This window comes from Carya illinoinensis, chromosome 6 (assembly GCF_018687715.1).
Source record: "Carya illinoinensis cultivar Pawnee chromosome 6, C.illinoinensisPawnee_v1, whole genome shotgun sequence".
Lineage (NCBI taxonomy): Eukaryota > Viridiplantae > Streptophyta > Magnoliopsida > Fagales > Juglandaceae > Carya > Carya illinoinensis.
In genome coordinates, this window is record NC_056757.1 from 29,392,899 (window position 1) to 29,417,933 (window position 25,035).

Below are 25,035 nucleotides of genomic sequence, written 5' to 3' on the forward strand. Positions count from 1 at the left end.
ATAGATAGGGAAGATGTTTTCATAATGAAATACCCTTATAGTCTTGTATTGATGTGAGATTAATCTTTAGAGTACCTTGTGAAAAGACTATATTATGAAAATATAATATTCTTAAAAATTTAGACTAGGTAAAATATACAAAACTCAAAATAGTTCTCAAGGCTTGGCTCATCAAAGGGCAATCACTAGAAAATAAAGGAAAAGAGAATGTGTCAGATGTTAGGAGGAAAAGAGATGAGTGGATATAAAGGAAAGGTAATGTGATATAAAAAAAGAGTAATGCTACATACAGTCATTTTTGCGCACTCCCTGCGCACTCCACTGATATGATTGGTTAGATTAATTTTTTTTTAATACACAACCAATCATATCACTGGAGTGCGCAAAGGAGTCCGCGAAAATGACTGCACATAGAATTTTCCATAAAAAAAAAGATGAAGTAACCTAAAGCAAGAAGGGACAGAGGATAAAAGAAATGAGCTAAATTACTTAAACATGGGCTCTTTCCAGACTTCAACTTCTAGAGCTTCTTCAACCTCACTATAGGGGCTCGAGCAATAGGATCTCCACCAAAAGATAAAGCTCAAATCTCCATTGTACAGTAAAGATGAGATCATGAAAGATTGTAAACAAGTATATTATAGTGGAATATCCCCTCCCAACTCCTGTGGATGTACGCTTTATGCTTAATCAAGTAAAACCATGTTTCTGTCTCTTTATTTCTTCAGCATTTATTTATTATTCAATCATGTATATACACACTGACACCGAATAGCCGCACTGGACCACCACCAAGGGCTCCACACAACATCAATGGGTGGGAATGAATTCTTCTCCCCTTCCAGATTGTTGCCCTATTTTTAGACATTAACAAAAATATTTATACATTGACGTATTATATTAAGTTCCATCAATTTATATATTTTTATTTTATAATTTTCGAAACAATAATGATAAATCAAAGTGACATGGTAGAGATAAGAAGCACCCAGACTAATATAAGGAATAACATAACTGGAGGAGAAGGAGAATAGTAGTATGAAGTCTTTAAGAGTCAATATCAGTTAATAATTTATATATAAATAAAAGGATAAATAACATTTTTGTTTACAACATACAACCAACAAGGGAAAAAGATGGGAATAAAAGATTTTTGGGGTGGGGCTATTATTTGTGTATGAGTTCCATCCCAAAATTAAAGAATTTAAAAAGCAAATATATTCTTGTGAGAAAATGATATATGATGCTTTCATGCTATTATTTTTCGAGGGGCGAGGAATCCTTTAGAAGAGCTAATTAGGCCCACAGTTACAAATAATTTTTTGCATTCTTCCATTCAAATAGGGGTGGGCAGCGGGCCTGTACCCTGCTAACCCGTCCCGCCTCCACATGGGCGAGATGGACTCCTATCTACCACCCGCCCCGCATCTAGCTCCCTAGTGGTGGTGGGCAAGGCCCAACCCCGCTCCGCCCCCACAAATATTTTTAAGATGGAGATAAAACAGATTTTGCAGGGCCGGGTGCGGAGAATAGGTGACCCTGCCCCCGCATATGCAGGTATATCCCTAATTTCGAAAAACAAAAACAAAATAGAAAGAAAGAAGATAAATAGGGTATGATTATCAATAGGGTAGACTGAAAGAAGGCCGCAAAAAGAGAAGTTCCATAGCTTTTGGCATTGCAATATTATAAAATCATAAGACCGATAAATGTACCAGACAATTCGGACCTATATTCTCCAATCTGCAGCAGCCTGGCCTCAATTGGTGATCAATCGAGTTATTATTCTATTTTCTTAGTATCAAAACAGACGGCCCCTTTCCCATAAAACTAAATAGAGGAAAGGTGAAAGTTTCAAGTAACGAGTTGTATAACCAACAGCTTGAGATGCTCTGCTTAACCTGTGTTCCTCATCCCGGCTGCAATTCCATTGATAGTGATAAGCAATGCGTCTCTGAGTTTGTGGTTATCATCATCACATCGCAACCTCTTTAGTACCTCCACTTGCAACATGTGCATAGGATTCAGATAGGGGAGCCTGCTCTCTATCAGCCTCCTCAAGCTCCGATTGTTCTCAGAAAGTTTTTCATGACCGCTAACCACCAGTACGTACTTCTCAGCTGTCAAGAGCTCCCCCCTTAATTCGGAACCAAGCCCTCGTCTACTCTCTGAGACAAGGACTTCATCATAGTGCTTGGCTATGGGTATGTCCGCCTTCCCTAAAACCATCTCGATAAGGTCTATGGTGGATTGAAAGAAAGGCCACTCTTTGTACATTGCCTTTAGGTCATCAGTATGTCCCTTCTCACAAACACCCTGCAGACCTGCCCCAACTCCAAGCCAAGCTGGTAGAACGAATCTGGTTTGGGTCCAAGCAAAGACCCATGGTATGGCACGAAGGTGTCCAATTCCTGTTGAGTTCTTTCTTCTGGTAGGACGGCTTCCTATGTTGAGGAAGCCAAGCTCAGCTTGAGGTGTAGCCTCGTTGAAGTAAGCAAGGAATTCTGGATTTTCATAGACAATACTTCGATAATTCTGACAACTGATTTTTGAGATCTCCTCCATGAGATTTCTCCATTGTTCTTCTCGGGGAGGGTGTGGAGGACGTAGGGTTGCAAGCAGAACAGCTGTTGTGTATATTTCCAACTGTCTGACCGCTGTCTGTGGTAGCCCAAACTTTGCCTGTACCATTTCTCCTTGCTCAGTTGACCGAAGGGTACCCTGCAAATTCAATATGCCATTAGAAAGGCCAGGTCATATTCAATATAAATCCATGGATGAGATAAGTTCAATTTCAGAAAATTTTTCTATGATATTGATAACCATTGGGCACAAGGTTATAAACATTGAGTCAGATTAAGCACTCCATTTGAAGCAAAACTTACAAATGAAACTTAATGCAAAAAATCACCAAAAAAGAAAAGACAAATTCAAAGTGGTAGAAGTTCTCATTCAAGTACAACAAAAGTTTTAGGAGCTTTACAATTACATTTAGGCCCCGTTTGGATGCCCGTTTGGATGGTAAAATGTTTCATCTCATCTCATCATTATAACTTTATCAAATTTCCACACAAAATATAATAAACAATTCAACTTTTTCAAATTTCAAAACAATAATAATATTAAAAAATAATATTCTAACAATATTTTATTCAACTTTTAACTTTCATATAAAATCATCTCATCATATCTCATTATTCAAACTGCAACTTAGTTGCTGTTAGTTAATAATAGTTTATAGGAATTAAAATCTAAATGGCATTGACATTTATTCAAGTTCCAATTTATACAATTGAATGACGTACAACACTTCCGGGAATAAACAATTTTTGAGTTGGAAATAAAAGAATATGAAGAAACCAAGTGAACTGGACTATCATGGTTTTGTATTTCACAATGACTCATATATTTTAATTTGATTGGAGCATGTAAAGCCAAGATATACACCACTTTTCATTGGAGAAAATGGGATGCAAAAAACTATTGTGAGTGCCAAGATCTAAATTTAATAGATCACTCACCATTACAGAGCCGGGTGGTTGGGATTGGATGGCGAGATATGTTGGGCCACCACCACGACCAATACTCCCTCCACGCCCATGAAATAGAGTAACTTTAATACCATACTCATTGGAAGCTGCGACAACATCTTCTTGGGCTTTGTAAAGTTCCCAAGCAGCCGTGAAACGCCCAGCATCTTTACCAGAATCAGAGTATCCAACCATAACCTGTACGTAATAACATCCTATGCTCCTCAAATATTCATTGGAAGTTTACCCAAATTAATCCTAAAATTAGCAATGTGGAAAGAATACCTCTTGGTGGCCATTATGGTTTTTTATTATGTGCTCTCGATACCAATCAATTGATAATAGTCTCCTGATAACGGATCCAGCTTCTCTCAAGTCTTTCACAGTTTCAAACAAAGGAACCACCCGCAGCCTATTCCAAATTATATGCCGATCTTATGAGAAAAATTGTTGCAAATACAATATAAGCAGCACACGTGGTGACCTAGACACACAAATTCAGCTATTTTTCATAATGGAATGCAAAACAAAAAGATACATTTTGTTTCAATGTGCGTCCAACATTCCAATAAAAGATTTGACCAAAAAAAAATTAAAACTACAAATAAACTAAATTCTTTCAACTTTGAGGGGAGTGAACTTACGTTCCCCCAGGACATGGTCTTCCCAATTCCCCACTAACAGCAAGTCTTGCATCTTTCTGCAAAAGTTCTACCGCAAGGACGTCGCTTGCCTAGCAATTACCAAAAAGCACCAGGCCTTAACTTAAGTAAAGGAAGACCGCGTACTTATTGTTTGACTTTGTACATATGTAATAGTGGAAGGAGTCTTTTAATATTTTAAACAGCTCAGATATCAAATTATAAAATCAGAAATAATTAATCATACATTTGAAGCCATAGAAATCACATAAGCTCCAAGTGAATCACTCCCAAGCTCAGCAGCCACACGGAATGTATCAAGGACTTCTTTAACATCAGGAGCAACCTGAAAGACTCAAGTGAGAACAGGTACATAAATTCACCAAATGAAAGAGAAAAGTGCTTTGCATCAATCCTAAAAACTGCAAAACATTGGAGAAAATCGCATTAAATATTGCAAAAATTAGAGAGGGAAGCCAATGCACCAAAATGCTTTATTTATCGAGAGAGTTAATTTTGTACGAGTACATACAATCATTTAGGCCAAAGTAAGCGCATAAACAACACGAAAAGCTTTTCAACATTGTATGCCCCTAAAACATTACTTATGGCCCTGGTCATCTTTTGCAAATGACTCTGAAGTTCATAAAGATATTCAGGTTATCTTTTTTTTTTTTATATTCAGGTTATCCTCCAACTTACATCTCATTCTCTGTTTCTTTGAGGTTAAGTGGGTCACGCCAAGAATGGGAACAATTGGCATTTGGGGAAGGATAAGTGGTAGATCCTGCAAATTAAAATTTGTAATTGTATATGATGGGGTGTTTGATCAGATAAAGGGCTGCCTGCAGTTTAGAGAAGAGTGAGTCACCAGTAGTAATGGTGAAATTCTTGTAGATAAAGTCACTCTAAGATTGGATGGCAGCTACTAGTTCATTCTCTTTTTCGAGATTCTGGGAGTTCTTAGAGCTTTTCAACTTTATATGTTAAATATTTATTTTGGGTGATCTTTTTAGCATACACCATGTGTACCCGGGCAACGCACCTTATTGTGCTATTTTAATAAAATTTATAACCTACTAAAAAATTGGCTTCAAGGTCACTGGTTATGAGTTGCTCATTGAAGTTTTTTTATAGGTAATCAAGAAGTTTTATTCATACGGTAGCTCATATATCAACTAAAGTATCGTGCATGTAAATTCAACATTAAAACACACTGAACATAAAATGAAATATTTTACTCATCAAAAAGAGAAGAAACATACATTATGAACATCTAGTCACACATATTGGCCTCAGTGTTTTTCTTGAGCATCACCGGCGAGGTATATAAATTATAACCATGATTCTCAAGAAATTAACGTGTGGTTACAGATTCTAGGGACCACAGATAGAGATAATGGCAGCCTGTGTATGGATCAATTACATAGTAGTAAATTCACATAAACCAGCGAGATACTTTTCCTCTGTGATTTTTTGCCCTTGCATACCGGGTCAATTGAAGTTAACCAACTTTGATAAAAGAATAGTTTCAGTTGCTCGTAACCAGAACCTTACAGCTGGCTCATAGGATGTTAGAGCAAAAGGTTAGAAAGTTCAGAAGCTCTATTTGGCTGGAAGTTTCACGAATTACATAAACCATTGGATATCTTAGTTGAGGATTTCAATTAAAAAAAAAAAAAAGATTGGTATAAGATTTTCAAAATCTAATCACTAGGGGATCAAGACAAACCTTCCATACTATTCCTTTCTTTTTTCTCAAAATACAAGATGTTGAACATGATGCTTCTCACACAATGACAGACTAAGCATAAAACTTATGGAACAGAGGAAAGAAATCAGCTTTTAAACCATAATTCTGCTACAAATTATCCATTTTTCTTTTCTTTTTTATCAAAAGAGGAGCATTATTAGTTGTTTTTTTTTCCAATCCCATTCAATTTTATTCGTAGGTTTCATCCGTGAATACTGTCTAAACATCATACCTCAATACTTGGGGGAACTAGTGGCCTCTTCCCCTTCAGCTCTCTGGTTAAAAATTCTAGTTTCTTTCCTTCATCCCACTCACTGTATGTACCCATATCCAAATATTTGGTTATTGCATCTAGTGTATCAGCATGTCTACCAGATTCCTGGAAAATAACAAATTTCAGTTTGAACTTTTAACAAATTCCAGAGCTGATAGCAGCTAAAATAAAAAACACAAAAACACACCTGACGCAAGTCAAGCTTCATCAATACCATCCCAAAAGTAGCAACTCTTCGGATGAGGTCAGCAAGCCGACCATCAGCAAGCACCCCAGATCCACATGATTGCTGGACAATGGATTGTTTATTATCAATATTAAAGAACTAATAAGGCTACCATAAAAAGTATGTTCTTTGTTTAGAGAGAGAGATTACCAAAGATTCATAACACAGGACCAGTGGTTCCAGTAATTGATCTGACGATTCATAGTAGTCCCAAGGATCATATTCACAAGGAAGATCCTCAAGAAGAAGCTCCAGACGTTTTTGTGTCTTCATAAGCTGAAATACAGTGCATTATAATATACTTACATTTACTTTCTCGCTTGACAGTTAGCTAGGAGTTTCATCCACATGAATAAACAATACCTTATCTTTTACATTGCCGAGAACAATTCTGTAAGGAGCAATTCCAGGACTTTGAGAGACCCTTGGTTCTAGAAGCTTCTGGAAGGTGGACCTTCCTATCTGGCCTCTGAAGGAAATGAAAAGGTTAAGGAGGGTGTCTTTCACTTTTCAAAGGATGTGAAAATAAAATCACAGCCATTTTCCCTGATGACATGTGATGGACTTTTCGTGTGAGGTGATAACAAAATCAGTCTTGCACTCCAAAAAAAACTTCTTTTACTTAACAAAGAAAAAAAAAAAGACTAGTTTAGAGAAGCAGACCTTGGTGTCACAGGTGACTGTGCAGTGTTAGAATTAGCTGAACTTCCATTTTGTAAAGAGATGTGAAGTGAATGCTGAAATGAAGAATCTGAAGTAGAATCCTGACCATCCTAGAAATAGAGAGATAAACAATAGAGAGAATTTTGAGTAACTGCCGGCTATGATGCAGAGATTAGGGTAAAAAATCTGAGTAGCTAGGCGAATGCTGCACAAATGTGAGCATTCTTAAAACTTGCTTCACCTGACGATGCAGTGGCTTGTAATCAGCTCCGGGAAACTCTAGTCTGGGATACTGAGATTCGCCATCATGACATTCTATATGTGTAAGTTCAAGAAGGAAAATTAATAATGGAACTATATGAGTAACTCAAACGAACACTCAAGTAAAACATAGATTTAACATTTATCGATAGAGGAAAGCATCATAATTATGAAGAGTGAGTAAAGAGAAGACTTAGAGAATGGTACCAAATTAATCAAAATTATAACTGTTCAGGATTGAGGTGGCATTACTTGTATAGACTTGGCAACTTGTCATTAACCGGACCAGGGGAATTGAGCAAACGACAGAGGAATAACTCAAAAACAGACAACCTTGAGGATGGCCATTGAATTATAGACAAAAATAACCATATGATTAGTTTAAGTACATAATCAGTTATTTACCAGTGCAAGAGGGCAGATCTGCTCGAGCTGGAAGATGTGTTGGAATGGCTGGAGCTTGTTGGCCATGAAGCTTAATTTGACTTCTGCTCAAAGATTGATTCCAACTCTCATGTCGAACATCAGATGAAGTTTCTGAAGTAGAAATTTGAATTACAGTCAAGTCACTGATGTGATTCACAAGTGCCACGCATGGATCCTAAAGAAGAGCAAGAGAAGACGATCTGTATATACCCTAATTTAAAATACTGGATGTTTTAGGCCATGAAACATGGTATGAGAAAGAAAACCCTTTTTTCTCAGCCATAATATGAATATACTCTTTCATTATCCATGTGGTCAACCCCATTCTTGCTATACATTAAAATAGGCATCAGAAGTGCCAGTCATTGTGGGTACTTTAGGCATTTTCATCTCCATATGGTCATAAATTATCCAGATAAAAGTTAGAATTAGTTGATGAAGGAATAATACAACAAAACCTTTATTGACTCATAGACTGGTAGAACAATATTTTTTCTTTATTTTTAATTTTCCCTTCTTGGGCCAAACTCGTAATCATTAACATCAGACAAGGTCCAAAACTATAGATTGAAATTGGATTCCAAATGCACCATATTACAATCAAATAGAAAGTTCTTTTATAGTTTAAAATTTATCACTCCACAGAAATTCAGCAAGGTAAAAAGGCCACAACCAAGAGCTTAAATTCCCATAACTTTGAATACAGTTGAACCAAAAAGAAAACACCTTTAAGACAAGCAAAAAACACATAAATAAATACATAAATAACTAACTTACATAAAAATTTGCTAGTATAAAATTCTCAATATAATATTATTATCTTGATTTTTTTAATTAGTATATATGGTTATTATCTTGATGAACCTTCATAGTTACGCAGTAGATCTAACAAGTTATGTTTTTGACCCATTGTAACTCAAGAAATGATCTTCTGTTGACAGCTAGTCCCTTTGATTCTAATTTAAATTTATTTTCTGAAATATCCTTCACAAAATTTAAATGATTGCATCACTATCTTAGTCATTGAACTGAATGATTAAGGAAATTATTTTTTATATGAAAAGAAAATTGTTAGTGCCCAACTTATTTGGAACTGAATTTGATAGTTCTTCAGGTCCCAGAACATGACACATTTCCAAAGTTTGAACTGTATCTAGTGCACAATTTTTACATATAGATAAGGATGAAAGGACAAGTCACTATATCCATTACTTATCAAAAAAAACAAGTCACTATATCCATAAGTATAAAATCAGAAGTTTTAGAGAACTTAGACAGGCAAAACCTTCTTCTATAATCTCGTGTGCCAATTTTGACAATTTATCACTGCATCGATTCATGGATAGCTCAAATCTGATGCTATCAACTTCACGAATGTAGAGATCAATAGCCATCCACCTAGATAAGAGGGAGACATCCTTTGTGACCTGAAGCAACAGAAAGAAAAGCACTTGATGCCATCATATACTTCAGTGGCGAAAGCACAGTGAAATTGAAGCATAGGTTTGTAACGTAATCGGTACAAGCACATTTTAATAGGAGCAATTCTTTAGCAGAACACCACCAAAATAATACTCTTAAAAATAGAGTAATAAAGACAACTTCTGCTACCTTTTGTATTTTTCAAGATATCACAGACATTACATTAATGTAGAGAAATTGTTCTAACAGTGATGTCCACTTTAAGCAAATCAATATTCATAATAAAATTGATTTATTATGAGGAACAAAGCAAAAGGATATTTACACCACCTACATATTTTAAAGTGTGAAAAAAATATACAGGCTCTTCAATTTTAATAGAGGAAATGACTTGCAAGACCAGTTTGATATGAGAAAAAAACTAATGACAATAATCAGAACTGGAGTGAATCCCTCATGAAGAAGAAAATAAGAGCTAAAAAGTTCAGAGTTATACAAAATGATGACACAAAGTTATATGCCCAATGTTGATGAAAAGATTCTTTTCATTCTGACCCTCACAAAATTTGCTTGATATGTTACCAACTATTCCAAAAACTGCTCAGACCATTACTAATCAAAATAAGGAAGCAGAAAATACAATTTACTCAAACCTCTTCATTAATTTTGTGATAAGCAATAAGATTTTCCTTGTAAGCGCAAAAGGAAAATCCAGGTATCATGAGATGTGTAAAAGACAGTTGCCAAGCTAGAAATAGAAAAAGAAAAAGATACAAGAAAATCGTGGAAACTAAGCCCATTAAAATCTGCAGAAGCTGTCCAAAGGAGGAGAGTGTTGTGAAAGAAAGTATTCAACTCCTCCATCGTCCATTCACACTTCACAGTCCTCAAAATCTTTATCTTTCTTTTCTCAACAATTACACCAACTAGCATGTAGGAATCACTTTCCACAACTGAAATTTTTTGGCTATCACCTAATCCTCTTCAGGTGTGAAAAAGATCCACTGTGCCTCTTCAATAATGTCTGTGGAACAGTTCAGAAATTAATTGTGTGCCAACAGCTTTCTTTTTTAATATAATCTCGTTCAAAGGAAATGACACAGGCCTTCCCCAAAATGTTTCTCGTGTGTTTGCAAACCATGATCCTTCAAGACCATACACTACATCTACATTCAGACCGTAAATAATATACACTATAAAAGCTTAATCAACGAAAAAATATCATCTCATAGAAAGGAAATCATTTGAAAGATGAACAATTGTAAACATGTTGACGATACCATCACATACAAGCAGGAGAAATTAATTTCACAGATAAATAATTGTAGACACCTCACCTTTGCTGTTACATTCGGATTTCCATCTCTATCACCTCCCATCCAAGACCCGAACTTAATTGGTGTGCAAGTTAATGGAAGAGGCTTTCCAGTATGCTGTGGGGGGGAAAGTAGAGTAAGAAAGAAAATCTATTAGAAAGAAGGTACAAAGAAACCAATAGCTACCAAAAACGCAAACACGGTTTGTCTTCAAACCTTCTTTAAGGCATTGCTGACACGGCGTAAGTAATGAGGTACAGCTTTCCAAAGGGACTGCTCAACAATATTCAAGCCTGAGATAATACAATGAACAGGTGCAGCTATGTTTACACGATTTTACAGAGAAACAGAACATGCGGTATGTAACAATTCTTAGCTTCCCGTAGCTTACCAGCCCTGGCTTCTTCAACAGGCGTGGGTTTGTAGCGCCTAAGCTCGTCTGTCTGCCAGATTGAAGTTATCTCTCTCACCTAAAAAGGCAAGACTAAATCTATTATTCACATGTCGTATCAAAGTTTTGTCTCTTACCTACACAAGTCGTATAGAATCTGAGGATAAAATAAATGCAAGAATTCCACAAAATTTTTCCACATTATCTTATAGATACAAGCAGTACATCACCCACCACACACACACACACACACACAACAAGGAACTTTAGGAGGGATGTTATGCCATTAGGAAAACAATACCAGATCTTCGATCAGCATTTCTCGATCTTCAAGACCAAGGTCAGATCGGTCATTGTAGTCTAAGAGATGCTGAAAGGAAAGGCATTGTCAGAATAAGAGAGAACCTGAAACGATATTTCCAACATATTAAAATTGTGAAGGCCATTAAAACTTACGGCAATTCTAATGTGCTTGTATTGTAATGTGCGACGATTAATTTGTGTGGGATGTGCAGTAAGAACAATTTCAACCTCCTGCAGAAACAATCATTCCAACATTGAGAACAATAAACGGACAATAAAAGGATAAAAATCTATTCTAATCTTGCCACAATTTTTCTTAGCTGAGGTTAGTGGAGTAATGCAGTTTCCAGACTCCCAAATAACATTTTTTTTCTTGCCAAAAGAAAAGAAAATAAACATGTTGTAATTTTTTAAGAGTTCTTTCTTCTTTAGCGTTGCTTATCAAGAAAAATGAATCAAGAAAAAACAGAAGTAGCAGAACCAAAAAAGAGACCTGCTTGCAAACTGTTTCATAAAGCTCATCTGGGGAAACTCCACCGTGCACCAGCTGATTAAAAATGTCGTCACAAGATTTTGATAGAGGCGCCACACTCCGTACCTTACGAACCCTGCAGAAAGCAATATTCTCTCCAAGAATTAATTTTAAAAGTCTTTCAAATCCGAAGATCCAAAGTAGATCCTGCCACTCTTTCAGAATTAACTTGAGAAATTCAAGTTCTCAGTAAAATGAAAATGACGCATTAACCACCTCGTAAATACCTGTGATGTGTTTCGGCAATACCCATCAAATTGAGATAATGGCTGAATGCGCGAGCGAGGATCAAGGCTTCCTCCAACGTCATCTTCGATATCTCCGAAGCTAGCTGCTTCTCTAGCAGCTCCGCCATGTCCACTATCCCCGCCAACCTTAGGTTACAAGCACTCTAAACAAACACACCCGCAATCAAAGACAGTTTTCAATATCACTTCTTATTCCTCTATACGGTTGCTGAGAAAATGTATGGAAAGTATGGGGTACAAAAAAAAAAAAGATTTAAAGACCAGAATTATTTCAAAAATACTAACTTAACCCGGCTCACTACTGAGCTTAATGTAACAATTTCACTTGATTACTTTTATTGGAAGCTAAACGATCATAAAAACGCAAAAGCCATTTCCGGCAATTTTTTCTTTTCTTTTCCTCTGTTTTCTCAACAACCAAACAGAAAGTCGAGAAAAAAAAACGTCACAAGCAAGAAGATCAAAGATCCAGAGAAGAGACCAGAAGTTAGAGGCAAACACGATGAAATGGGCAAGGAAGGGAACCTGAGCGAGGGTACGGTTCCTCTCGACTTTCTCCATGAAGCTGCCTCCCACCTCACGCTGCAACACGTCGTTGAGAAGACTCCCGAGCAATTTGCAGTCGTCATCGAAGTTCTGGAACGAGATTTCCTCCGCTATGTCGTCCGTGGTGTCCGTCATTGTCTCGGTAAGAATCACAGAGAGCGAAGAGTGGTGGAAGAAGAAGAAGGTGAAGATGAAGTATGTACGTACGAAATTGGTGGTTTGGGGGTTGGGCCCACTAAATAGTTACTGACAAGTGGCGAGAGTTTAGTAGCAGTAAAAGTAGTGGTGACCGGGTGATTCCGGAAAGGAGATATTTTCATCTTAAGAACAAATAATATATATATATATAATATTTTAAATTTATTATCTCTAATTTAGTAGGTCCACGTTAGATAATTAGCGGGTACACATGAGAAAGTGTAATTTTATCATAAAATATATAAATATCGTATAATTGTTTTAAAAAATAAAATAAAATGTATTATTAAAAAATTATTTTTTTATATAAATATTATATTTTATTTATTTTTTTAAAATAATTTCATAATAATTACACAAGTCATAATTATAAATATCTCTTATATTAAATTATACATCTTTTATATATTGATTTTATTATTTAAGAAAAATTCATATATTAAATTATGCATCTTAGACTCAAAATAATAAAAAAATTTTATTTTTTATTAGTATTAATTTTTTCTTAAAATTAATTTTTTATATATATTTTGCAATTAATATCCATTTAGCATTAATAATACAAATAATAAAATAATAAAATATAATTTGTTTAATATATTATATTAAAAATATAATAAAATGATAAAAAAAATATTCTATATTATAATAATAAAATGAAGGTGAATGTGAAGGTTTGTTATGTTGTTCAGGGGAAGAAGAGGAAATGATTGTGAGAAAGTGGAAAGAAAGAGAAATAATTAGTAAAATAATATTTGATGAGTGAATAGTAGATATCTAAACTTGTATAAGTACTCTCCATAGCTATACAAAAATATGAAGATCCATAATTTAGTGTAGTAAAATATAGAATCATACTATACAAATATGTATTTGCATATACAGATGCATAAGCCAATGTCACTGCTTTTATTTGTTGTGAATGACAATGAAATGTGATGAAATATTTTTGAATAGTAATAAAATATTTTGTGAATAGTATTAAAATTATTTGAGTTATGATATTTTATAGAGTTTTGAAAAAAAATAGAGAAAAAGTTAAATTAAAATATTATTAAAAAAATATTTTTTAATGCTATATTTGTTTTAATATTTGAAAAAGTTGAATTATTTTTTGTATTTTATTTAAAAGTTTGAAAATTTTATAGGGTATAACTGGTTTGTTTCGGTTTAATTTTGTATAATTTTTTTAACTGAACCGGTTATACCAATTTTATATTTTTAAGAACTGAAAATATGTTGAGAATTTATTAGTTCTAAAATGTAATTAATATATATTTTATATTAATAACATATGATTAAACAAATATTCATGTTTAATATTATAATTTTATATTATAAATTATAATATAAGATTACTTCATATATAATTATATTTTATATATATAAATTATTCATATAAATACAAACCAATCTAATTCGGTCTCGAAAATTCTAGAACTTGAACTAGACCAATTTTATTCGATTTGTGGAATCATGAAACCAGTCCCAGACTGGGCGAGGCCTCTTTTTTGATTTTTCGGTTTAAACTTTTACCCTTTATAATGATTAATTTAAAAATATATATAATAATTAATTTAAAAGTATTTATATTTAATTGATGTTTGGAAAGAAAATAGAATAAGATGAGATAAAATAAAAAAAATTACCAAACATACCGTAAGTTTCCATATCGTATCAATGAGAAATTATTTAATTTATCTAAATATATGATATAAAATTAAAAGAATTAAAATAAAAATAAATTTTTTTCAAAATTTTTTAATTATTTCTTCTACTCCATAAATATACTTTTGTTGCCCGGATGACTAACACAAGAGGGTGGTGAATTGAGTTGTATTAAAAAAAAATAATTACAAATTAAATATATAATATAAAATATAAAGAAAATATGAAATAGCAATAAATATAAAGAGTAAGGGTAAGAGAGAAGCAAACTCAGTATGTTAACGAGGTTCAATTCCACTGTCTACGTCCTCGCCTCAAGCTATCCCTTGAGGATTCTCAAATTCACTATTCAACCTCCTTCAGGTGGAGATAGAAACCTATTACACCTTTGAACAACACCACTACAAAGGATCCGTGTAGAACACCCTCTACACTTGCAATCACCTTACACGTGGTGATTCAACTATTTCCCGTGTAGAACACTTTCTACACGTACAAGGGTTATACACACCCTTTTTCTGATACAGGAGCTGATGGTGGGTAGGTTATCAGAAAACACTCATCAATGAATGAAATAAGAACAATATAGCGCAAACTATATCTTTCAAAATGAACAAGGATTAAGGCTTAATGCTTAGAGAAGAGAGAATGAAAGTTTTGAATGAATGTTGTATGCTCTGGATGTTATTAATGTGAAGCTCTTAAATGATCTATTTATAGGCATATGAGACTTCATATTCAAATTTAAAAAGATTCACATGTCAAAGACAACATCATTCATTTTTTCAAAAAATTCAAATAAAATGTTCTTCTTTTTCAATTGTCAAAGACAACATCATTCATTTTTCAAAAATTTCAAACCTAATATTTTACTTTTGGCATATGACAAAATGAGCACATTTTACTTTTAAAAAAAAAAATCAAACCTAATATTTTACTTTTTGGATATGACAAAATGAGCATACTTTACTTTTCAAAAAATTCAAACTTAATCTTTTACTTTTTGCATATGACAAAAGGAGCAAATTTTACTTTTCAAATATTTCAAACAAAATTATCTACCTTTTGCATAAGTCAAAAAAAGCATCAATTACTTTTGAAATATTCAAATAAAGCATGCACATGTGAAAGATGACAATCAATCATCTTTAATATTTTCAAAGTCCAACCCTTTAATCAAGGTATGCACATGTGAAAGATGACAATCAATCATCTTTCAAAATTTTCAAATTTAATTTTCAAAATATTCATGCACATGTGGAAAATATATTTTAATGTTTTATGATAAAAAAATAATTTTGAACCTTAATCCTAATTTTGAATTTTTAAGAGATTTATAATATTACTATATGACTTTAATGTGAATTTGTTCCCTTCTTGCTCATACTTGTTTTCTTGATGTGCTTGACTCCATTGTGTAGACAACTTGAGGTTGAGACTTCTTTAATATTTAAATTCATTTATTATCATCAAAATCCATGTATATATATATATATATATATATATATAATTACACAAAATTTAAAACTTTAAGTTCAACAACTTTGCACCGTTAAATATTAGATACTACTACTATGTCGCTCAGGTTTCACTCTGGATGTGCTTTTAGTGTAAATTATACCTCTTTTTTCTTTCTAAGTATTTTTTAAATATCTTTAAACATTTAAAAAATATTAATAAAATAGGTAATACTTATTTTATTTTCCTTTGTTTTATTTTATTTTTATCATGCAAGTGCACAAAATAAAGAGGAATATACGTTATGAAAGGCAAAATTCAAGCATTTGTGTGGTCCAAACTTGTAATTGTGCCGTGCATTTATTAGTTATTTATGGTAATATAGGAGATAAATAGGTAATACATGGCAGATTGTTTCAATTTTAGAGTCTACATTTACGAAGGGACAGACACAATATGCATACCTTATAATATTTATTAAGCATTTATTTAAATTAATTTTTGGTAAACTATCAAATGTAAGATCTACACTTTGTATATATTTTTCAAATACATTTATTTTAAAAAAAAAAATACGTGACACTTACATATTCTATAATTACAAATATCATCTTTAATTTATAAGTACGTATAATTGTTAGAAAGAGTTAATAAAGAAAAAAAAAGTAGCTCTAGATGTGCCATCCAAACTTCTTCTGTCTCTTTGCCAAAACATATAATATCCATCTGGCAAAACGTTTTTTTTTTTTTTTTTTTTAGACCTTTTTGGTCTCAACCAAGACGGAAGAAAAAAGAAAGAAAGAAAGAGAGGATGTTGCCATCTTCCACTCAATTTGTTTTCTTATGTATTGAAAATATATGGTGACGGGTAATTGGACAGACAACATGAGGTATCCGTTGCCATCACATCAGCCAGCACTTATCCTTGACACTGAGCACATGTGTCCACATGACCTGCTTTATCATGCATCAAATCTATTCCTACTTAGCTTTCAATGAGGCATTGAAGCTTTTCAGGGTGCCTTTGGGACGAGCTTGACCATGTGAATCCAATAAATAAATATTGGGCAAATTGTCTTTTTGTTAATTGTCATTATTTGGACCATAAGATTCTTTTGCACAGAGGTCCATTGATTTTCATAATTAAATAGGGTTAAGATGTTTAACGTTATCTCACTTCTCTTCTATATCGGCTTAAATAGGTAGCAAACAAGCAAATGAGGAAATGGGTTGGATAATTGTTCCTGTTGAAATTAGTTTGGTCTGTAATCTCGTTCAACTTCATGATACTAATAGTGTGTTTACAAACCCAACCTAAGTTACAATATTAGGGGTATAAGTTTCTCGTATTCTCTTTGAAAAAATATGATCTACTACTAAAAATAATTTTTTTTATATAAGCTCAAGATTTATCCACTTTTCTCAAATGAAATATGCTAGAGTTGGATGCCCTAAGCTTTCAAATATCGTTTCTCATATGTCAATAACATGGGAGAGTGGAATCGGATTACTTAAGAGGCCATCTCTAATGTAAGTAGCATGCCCTGCAGATTTAAGGTATGATCTTATAGATTCAAGCTCTTCATATCCAAATATTGCAGAATCCAGGAGACTATTCTTCCATATTTGAATAAAAAAGAGTTCTAATATATTTTTGCAGCCAAAAATGGAGTAGAGATCTTCTTTGAGGGTGCTCTTGGAACTGCACAAATGACCTTGTCTTCAAAAGCAATCTTATTCTTGACAAGTAGGGCAACCTTTAGACCATGAAGTCATTGTTATACTCATATCAGCATATACATACCACGCATAGCTACAATAGGATGAGGTGGATCATGACTGTGAGCTGGTGAAGATGCTAACTTTTCTTCTTCATAGCAAAACTATGTCGATGGCTTACTAATTAGAGAGAAACAAAAATAAGTTCGAGCATGATGTGTTATGAACGCACTAAGCATAACTCATCCTTGAAAACCGGCTTTCAAGGGAAGGATGTCTAGGGGCTTATAAACCACCAACCAACCCCATACTTAGTTGATGTGGAATCGTAACATGATGCAAGTTTATTTTTCCTTTCCTAACATTTTCTTAATTTTTCTCTTGTTATCTGGCTGGCTTCTGATGCGATTGGATGAACAAGAAATACGAGAACCAAGCACACACACCCAATCAAAAATGAGAGAACTAGCAATAAAGATAAGGTTGAATTTCCAAGAAAATTGACAGTATTATTCAATCGTCAAGATCATGAATCAATGACCTGGCAACGTATAGTACAAGTAATTGTCTCATGTTCATTTAGAAAACAAGTCCTATGTCCATTCCAAATCAATCAATTAAGCAGACAAAAGTCATTTTCAAAAGTCCAATTTCTAGCAAGGTGGAAAGATCTCAGTATTTGATTCAGTTTGGATTTGAGAAGAACTTGTTGACGGACGGCATGATCTCAGGGGATTTGTTGCGGACAAACTTCCTGAGGCCATGTTCTTTATATTTCTCACCCTCTTCAAAGTTCTCGAGCACTCCTGCAGCTCTCCTCTCCTTGATAATCCTGATAGCATATCAAAATCTTGATTTGTTAAACCATTATAAGCTTCTTCTTTTTCTCTCTTAAAACTAAGGAAGAATATTTGGTGTAGTCTTCCATTAAATTACACAAATGCACATGGCAGCATTGTATCAATATTATAGAACCATAAGATGCTTATACATAGTTCTCTAATCAAATACTACCAATTCACGAAGACATGAGCACTAAGATTGAAGTGTATTGTGAGCCAAATATCAGAGAAGATCTTATTGCATGTTAGTCTGATTCCCTGGAACAGACATATAAGGATTGTATAATCAAAGCACTATAAGATGCTGAGCCTGAAGGGAGGGCTTGCAATCAGTTACAAATAATTCTCAAAAGCACTTGTATATTTAGATTGGCAGTTCGAGCTTAAATATCCGCAAAAATCAAATTAGACTGGTAATGTAGGAGTGCGTAAAACAGATATACCTCACTTCAGGGTTGGTGCAGATATTTCTTACAAGTTGCATGCCGCAAATACCAACAGCAACACCAACCGCTGCAAAGAGTGGATATACCTATATACCAATAGAAAAAGGAAATAGGAAGACATTAGCATTTAGTGAACCAGATTTAATTGAATACCAGGTTTGCATGCTATTGAAAATCTTAGCATATGGTGGTTAATCTTCCAGAATAAGCACGGACAGAAGAAAAATGGCCTAGTTAAGCCTTATGTTCTTCGATCTGAAGACCTTGGCAGGACAAGACTAAAATTTCTTTAAATAACTATCTCACACGGATGACAATAGAAGAAGTTGTGAGGCAGGGCCAGCTCAATGATAAGCCCATTGCCTAAGGCCCCTACCCTATATAAGGCTCCAAAAATTAAAAGTGAGGTGCTTTTTTTTTTTTTAAATTTTTTTTTGAAAAAAAATAAAAACCATTTCATTAAATAAAATTTTAATTTTTATATTTTTCAATGTATGCAAGGCCTCATAATACTAAATTTAATATTTAATACAATAATTTATTTATATTTTAAATAATTTTTTAAGATCTTGCTAAATTGATATATAAAATTTGCAATGACGCCACATTTTAAATTATAGCGTTCAATATAAATCTAAAAAAAAAATCAATTTAAAGATTTTAAATAAAATTTCATTTTATTGAAAATTTTGAAAATATTTCTTATAATAATTTATGTTTTATTATATTATAATTACAAATGGTTAACTTAAATTTTATTTTAGATATCAATTTGTATTGAGCCGCACTGTGAGGATAATGAAAAGGATACTGCTTTCAGGGTCTCAATCGTTCTGCAAATTGAATACATATGTTTGAGTCTAGCAAATGAATGATATCACTCAATAGTCATCGCAACAAAAACAGGGGATGAGTACAAAAAACAAAAACAGTTCCAAGCAGAAAAAGCAAGATGATTTCTTCACGCATGTCCTTTATGCCAAATGCACAGAATCAATGATCACCAAAGGATTTTTAGTAATTAAACAAACTAATTGTCCGCTCCATCATATCATTCTATTGCAAATGTCGGTCAAATTTCAGTTTGTGTAAAATATCGTGATATGAGCAATCAAGACACCAGCTGTCTGGTCCAATAGCCAATAGGCATCCATCAACAATATGACGACCAGTTTTGGGTAATGATGCTACTTTTAATTGTAATTTCACAGAATTAGGCCGAACCAGACATATCAAACAATAGGTAGCTTTCATCAAAATCTGTTACCATTGTACAATTGTTTCAACATCTAAAGGCTGACCAGAAATAAAGGTTTGTTAACCATAAGCCGTTTCTAGTCACCCCAATGGACCAAAAATCAGAGAGAAGATAACGAATCCTGTTTTTATCACAGTACATGCATCAAAGAAATCAAAAATTAAACAATCAGCCCAGATATCTGAAAAATTGAAAATATAGTGGCTAACCCAAAGATATATGTATGTATGTATGTATAACATGAGTTATGTTTCGTATGTAGCAACCAATGGTCCAAAATAACAGAAAATGCCTAGAAGCAAACGAAAATAACATAAAATGTAAATGAAAAAAACCTCTCCTTTTTTGCACCAATCAGACACAGAAGTCACGTACCTCAGGCCTCAACCATCTATTGACGGCGGAGGAAGCCATAGCGGAGAGACGCAGGAGAGAGCAGAGAAGAGACCAACCAAGAAAGAAGGACCCCTTCCCCAAGAAACTTTGAGACGAAACCTTCGAGAAACTTAACAAACAAAAGAAAATCAAAGCACTCAGAACAAAAGGAAAAGATATCGAAAACTATCTCTGGTCTATATAGGGAAAGCAACGGGTTTTTTGGGTGGTGGGTTTTAATGCAGACTCCGAAAATGCAGGAGGGTCGTGTGTGTACGGTAAGGAAAGGGTCAGCAATGACAGGAGCCGAAGTGGTTGGCAATCGAGCGGGTTGCCATTCCTATATTTTACGTGTTCAAACTCAAAGTCAAAGGTCCTCGTTTCAACTTTCGACAGAGATTTCCTCCCATTTTGTGCAATTTTCTGACTAAAAAACTTTCTAAAACTTGAAAAAAGATAAATAAATTATAGATCTTATTCTAATTCAGTGATCAGTTTTTTTGTTGGTGTTTATCTAAAAATTTACATAGAACACTGTCATTCTAAGCGCAATTTGTGCTTTCCTAAACAAATAGTTATCTTTATTCAGTTTGATGGTAACAATAGAATGGAGATTGAGATGAAAAAATTGGAAATTGTGGAAGAGATATCATGGGAAAAGGCATGAGAAGAGGTGTTACTGAAAGAAGAAGTGGTGAGGATAGACATAGGTCTTTATGATAGCCCAGGACACCAAGATAAGAGATAAGTTTTACACAAATTTGAATATATCTCCCATGGCAGATTTTTGTGGGACACTGTTGTATTTATAAACTGAATAAATACAATGAGATTAAGATACTTACAAAAGATAAATATAAATAACAGATTTTTCACAAATTATAATTTATCTTATCTTGATTTGCTTTAGCTTGATAAAATGGTATAGTTCATTAATTTTAAGTTTTTTTTTATTAAAAATAATTCAAGAATGATAAAAGTGTCATTTAGTATAATATAAATAGATACTTAGTATTAATAAATATTTTTGTTATAAAATAATTTTATAAAAATAAGTTTATTAAGCGTAATTTGATATAAAATATAATATATAAAGTTGATATGAATTTATGTTAATTTATAATTTTATTTATTTATTTGTAAGCTTTTAGCATTACAAGCATTGAGAATGATGAGTGTTTGGATTATAAAATTATAAAAAATCATAATGTCATATGAACCTAGAACATTCTGCCTTTGAATTTTTCCACGGCAATTATAGAGTTGCGTGCTGACATAGAATATGATGTTTGGAATCAAAAGCATCTCGAACAATATTATTCCTTCCAATGTGCTAAGGGCCGACGATGTGGAGTAATATGAGAATATTTTATTATTATTTATTTATATTTTATTATTTTATATTATTATTTAATATAATTTTTATTATTTTTTTATTACTATTAACAAAATATCTAAAATTATTTTATTACTCAAACGCAAACTTGAATTTTGGTGAGAGAGAATGTAAAAAAAATGGAAATAGGAAATCTACAAGACCACATATTTTAGAGGCTTTAACTCGATGATGATTTGTTATAGAGACGGAAGGAATGCAAGAACACAATGAACGTGTTTCTTTTGGCTGTGCAGTCCCTGATTCTTTGGATGGAATTTCGTTAGAAATGATATTTTAGACCATAAAAAAGTAGATGTATTCAACTTTCTTAGTTTTTCTTGTTGAATCAAATTGGTGTCGTGGTGTAGTTGGTTATCACGTCAGTCTAACACACTGAAGGTCTCCGGTTCGAACCCGGGCGACGCCATTGGTTGAGTTCCAGTTTATTTTTGCAACCCAAAGCGTAAGGATTAAAGAGTAAACCAATCCGATTTTGAACAAAATTTGAAATTAGATTGGTATATATTGATTTTATATTTTTAAAAACTGATTATCGTTTTAATAGTATTAGTATATATATTAATATTAGTTATAGTGATTTGAATAACTATATATTAGTATTTATTATAGTGATTTTAATTTATTATAGCTATATCATTGATAATGATAGTATTAGTATTACTATATCATTATTTTATATATAATTATTAATATAGTAATTTATATATAAACTTAAAATATATTACTAATAATAATATAATATTAGACTATTAGAGTATTGTAAATGACTTATGCATATGTAAATGATATTTTTTATGAATATAAGATAAATTTAAATTTTGATTATTTTACTTATATAAGTCTCAATATTAAAATAATTATTTTTTTATTATATAACAATAAAATAATATAAAATAGATTTGATTTGAATTATTCACATCAAATCTCCACAATAAAATAATACGAATAGATTGCTATAGTGATTTGAATTATAGATTTGAATTATAGTGATTGTGGGTTTAACGGCCTCCCTCTTTGCTTCTGCAGGTCAGAAATTTCACCAAAATAATAATAGCCTTAACACACTGTATTGCATCTCACAAAAGCAGAATATGCCCCTTCAGCAATTTCACTGAAGCTTTCCGTCGCCAATAGCCGCTTCAGCAGCATAAGAAATTTCCATCTCTTTCCACCACTGCACCACAACAGCGGAATTTCCAGAGATGAAATCGATTGTGCTGTAAATGTTGCATTCTTGGTAGAATTGTTGATTGACGTGTGCATAGAAGGTGTCGTGGACTGCATAAATGTGACATTGGTAGAAGATTGATAGGTTCGAGTTTGACATTAGAGTCATTGCCTGATGCTTGATTGTACCCGCATTGTTACGAAACCCCATATCTCGTGCAATGAAGCCCTTCTCTAGGGGTGGTAATATATTACATGATCCGTTAACTCAACACAAACACGACCCGATAATAGCGGGTTAGGATTTAGTCTTAATGGATTTGGGTCAAAACGGGTTGACCGGTTAAGACACGATTGCTTAACGGGTTGATAACGGGTTGATAACGGGTTAACCCGTTATGACACGACAATAAAGTTAAAATTACAATTATACCCTTATATCTAAAAGTAAAATTGTTAGAATTTCAATTTCGATATTTTTATTGTTGGATTGTAATTTTAAACTTGTAATTAGTTTTATAATTTTTATAAATATTGTGATTTTAAAATTTATATAAAATTATATTAAATTTAATAAGGTCAAACTGATTAATTTCATGTATATTCCACCCATTTACATAAATAGTTTAAAATGGGTCGTATTGTATCGTGTTAACCTATTTCATAATATTTATTAATGGGTCAAAACGGGTTGACACGACACGACCCGTTATGTTAATGGGTCGTGTTAGGGTTTGAGATTTTGACACGATAAACTTAACGGGTCGGGTTAGGGTTGAGCTATATAGTATAATATACATGCTTTGACACGACACGAATACGACCCGTTAACACGATTTGACACCCCTACCCTTGTCCTTGCCAAGCACAGCTCGTGCACGGAAAAAGAAAATATAATTCCTAATAAGTTTGTATTATATATCTCACATTTTAGCATGCATATATATATAAAGAATCACTCTAATTATTGTTTGAAAAAATCTAAATTTAAAAAGAGAAACACCGGGAAGTAAGCTCAACAAAAACTCGAAAATAAGCTTTGCTCCCATGTTCACATATCAGGCTAAATTTTCTGCATAAGATAATGATTGCTATGATCACAAGAAGTCTTACCAAATATTGTGGTTGAAAAAGTTGGCATCCTATCCACAAAGTTGAGATCCCCCTATACAATTGTTGCAGTCATTCCATCGCCAACCATCACCACATTCCACTTTTTTTCAGATAAATTTTGTTATTTTGTTGATTTCATCTTTAGAAATTTTGTTGTTGTCCATGGCTTCAAGAGAGACTGAAGTAGGTCTTGGGTTCAGGGGACTTTGAGAGAGATAGAGATGTCTATGTCGTAAGGTTTTAGATCTCGTCTAAAGAGAGGGTGGGCAGAGATGTCTGTGTCGCAAGTGGGTGCAAAGGGGGAACGAATGGGTAGTCGTAAATTCAGATTCGTGCATCTCTGTGAGAGGGAGGAAGATGAGTAAGTTTCAAAATCTCATGTTGTGCATCCACATGATAGTAAAGATGTGAAGCCTGCATGTTGCTTAAATATTGGCGGGCTGTTATTTGAGAGTGGTTGGACGGATCGGTTCTAAAATTTTCTCTTACAATATTAATCGGCTGAGAGAATAAGGCACCATTTGACAGTGAAGGAATATGTTTATGTTTAAGTAAGCATTTTAAAAATCTGTAATTAGAAGCTTTTGCTTTTGTTTAGATTCGGCTTGCAAAAGGTCATTGGTAGCTATACCATTTATCCATTTTCTAAAGATAAATTACCTTTTTCAAAGGTAATATATAGCATCACACGGTGTGACACGTTATTTATTAAAAAAAATTAAAAATACAAACATAAAAGGAATAGAGAAAAATTATTAGAGTTTCAATATTTCTCTTTTTGTGTTTTTTATTTTTTATGTTTTCAGACATTTTTTTTAATAATGGTACCATATCAACAGGATAACGTGAACAGTATAACT

The 25,035-nt window shown here is 33.2% G+C and overlaps 2 protein-coding genes and 1 non-coding gene across 3 annotated transcripts; 1 reads left to right on the forward strand and 2 right to left on the reverse strand.

Moving 5' to 3' along the window:
- Positions 1–1,651: 1,651 nt before the first annotated feature.
- LOC122313529 (phosphoenolpyruvate carboxylase 4-like) lies at positions 1,652–12,743 on the reverse strand. Its single transcript, XM_043128617.1, has 21 exons — positions 12,512–12,743; positions 11,966–12,129; positions 11,700–11,814; positions 11,360–11,437; positions 11,205–11,273; positions 10,904–10,982; positions 10,729–10,805; positions 10,534–10,629; positions 9,060–9,201; positions 7,754–7,885; positions 7,329–7,402; positions 7,088–7,197; positions 6,788–6,893; positions 6,575–6,700; positions 6,386–6,487; positions 6,157–6,303; positions 4,419–4,517; positions 4,175–4,263; positions 3,816–3,942; positions 3,522–3,728; positions 1,652–2,721 (listed from the first exon to the last, which is right to left on the reverse strand). The coding sequence occupies exons 1-21, from the start codon at positions 12,665–12,667 to the stop codon at positions 1,897–1,899; spliced, it is 3,120 nt and encodes a 1,039-aa protein (XP_042984551.1). The 5' UTR covers positions 12,668–12,743; the 3' UTR covers positions 1,652–1,896.
- Positions 12,744–18,063: 5,320 nt separating this feature from the next.
- LOC122312968 lies at positions 18,064–21,171 on the reverse strand. Its single transcript, XM_043127654.1, has 3 exons — positions 20,497–21,171; positions 18,861–18,949; positions 18,064–18,407 (listed from the first exon to the last, which is right to left on the reverse strand). Exons 1-3 carry the CDS (start codon positions 20,533–20,535, stop codon positions 18,260–18,262), a joined length of 276 nt encoding a protein of 91 aa, XP_042983588.1. The 5' UTR covers positions 20,536–21,171; the 3' UTR covers positions 18,064–18,259.
- A 1,056-nt stretch (positions 21,172–22,227) lies between these two features.
- On the forward strand, positions 22,228–22,301 carry TRNAV-AAC. The gene has a single exon. It is a non-coding gene; the product is annotated as a tRNA-Val (tRNA).
- The last annotated feature ends 2,734 nt before the right edge of the window (positions 22,302–25,035 follow it).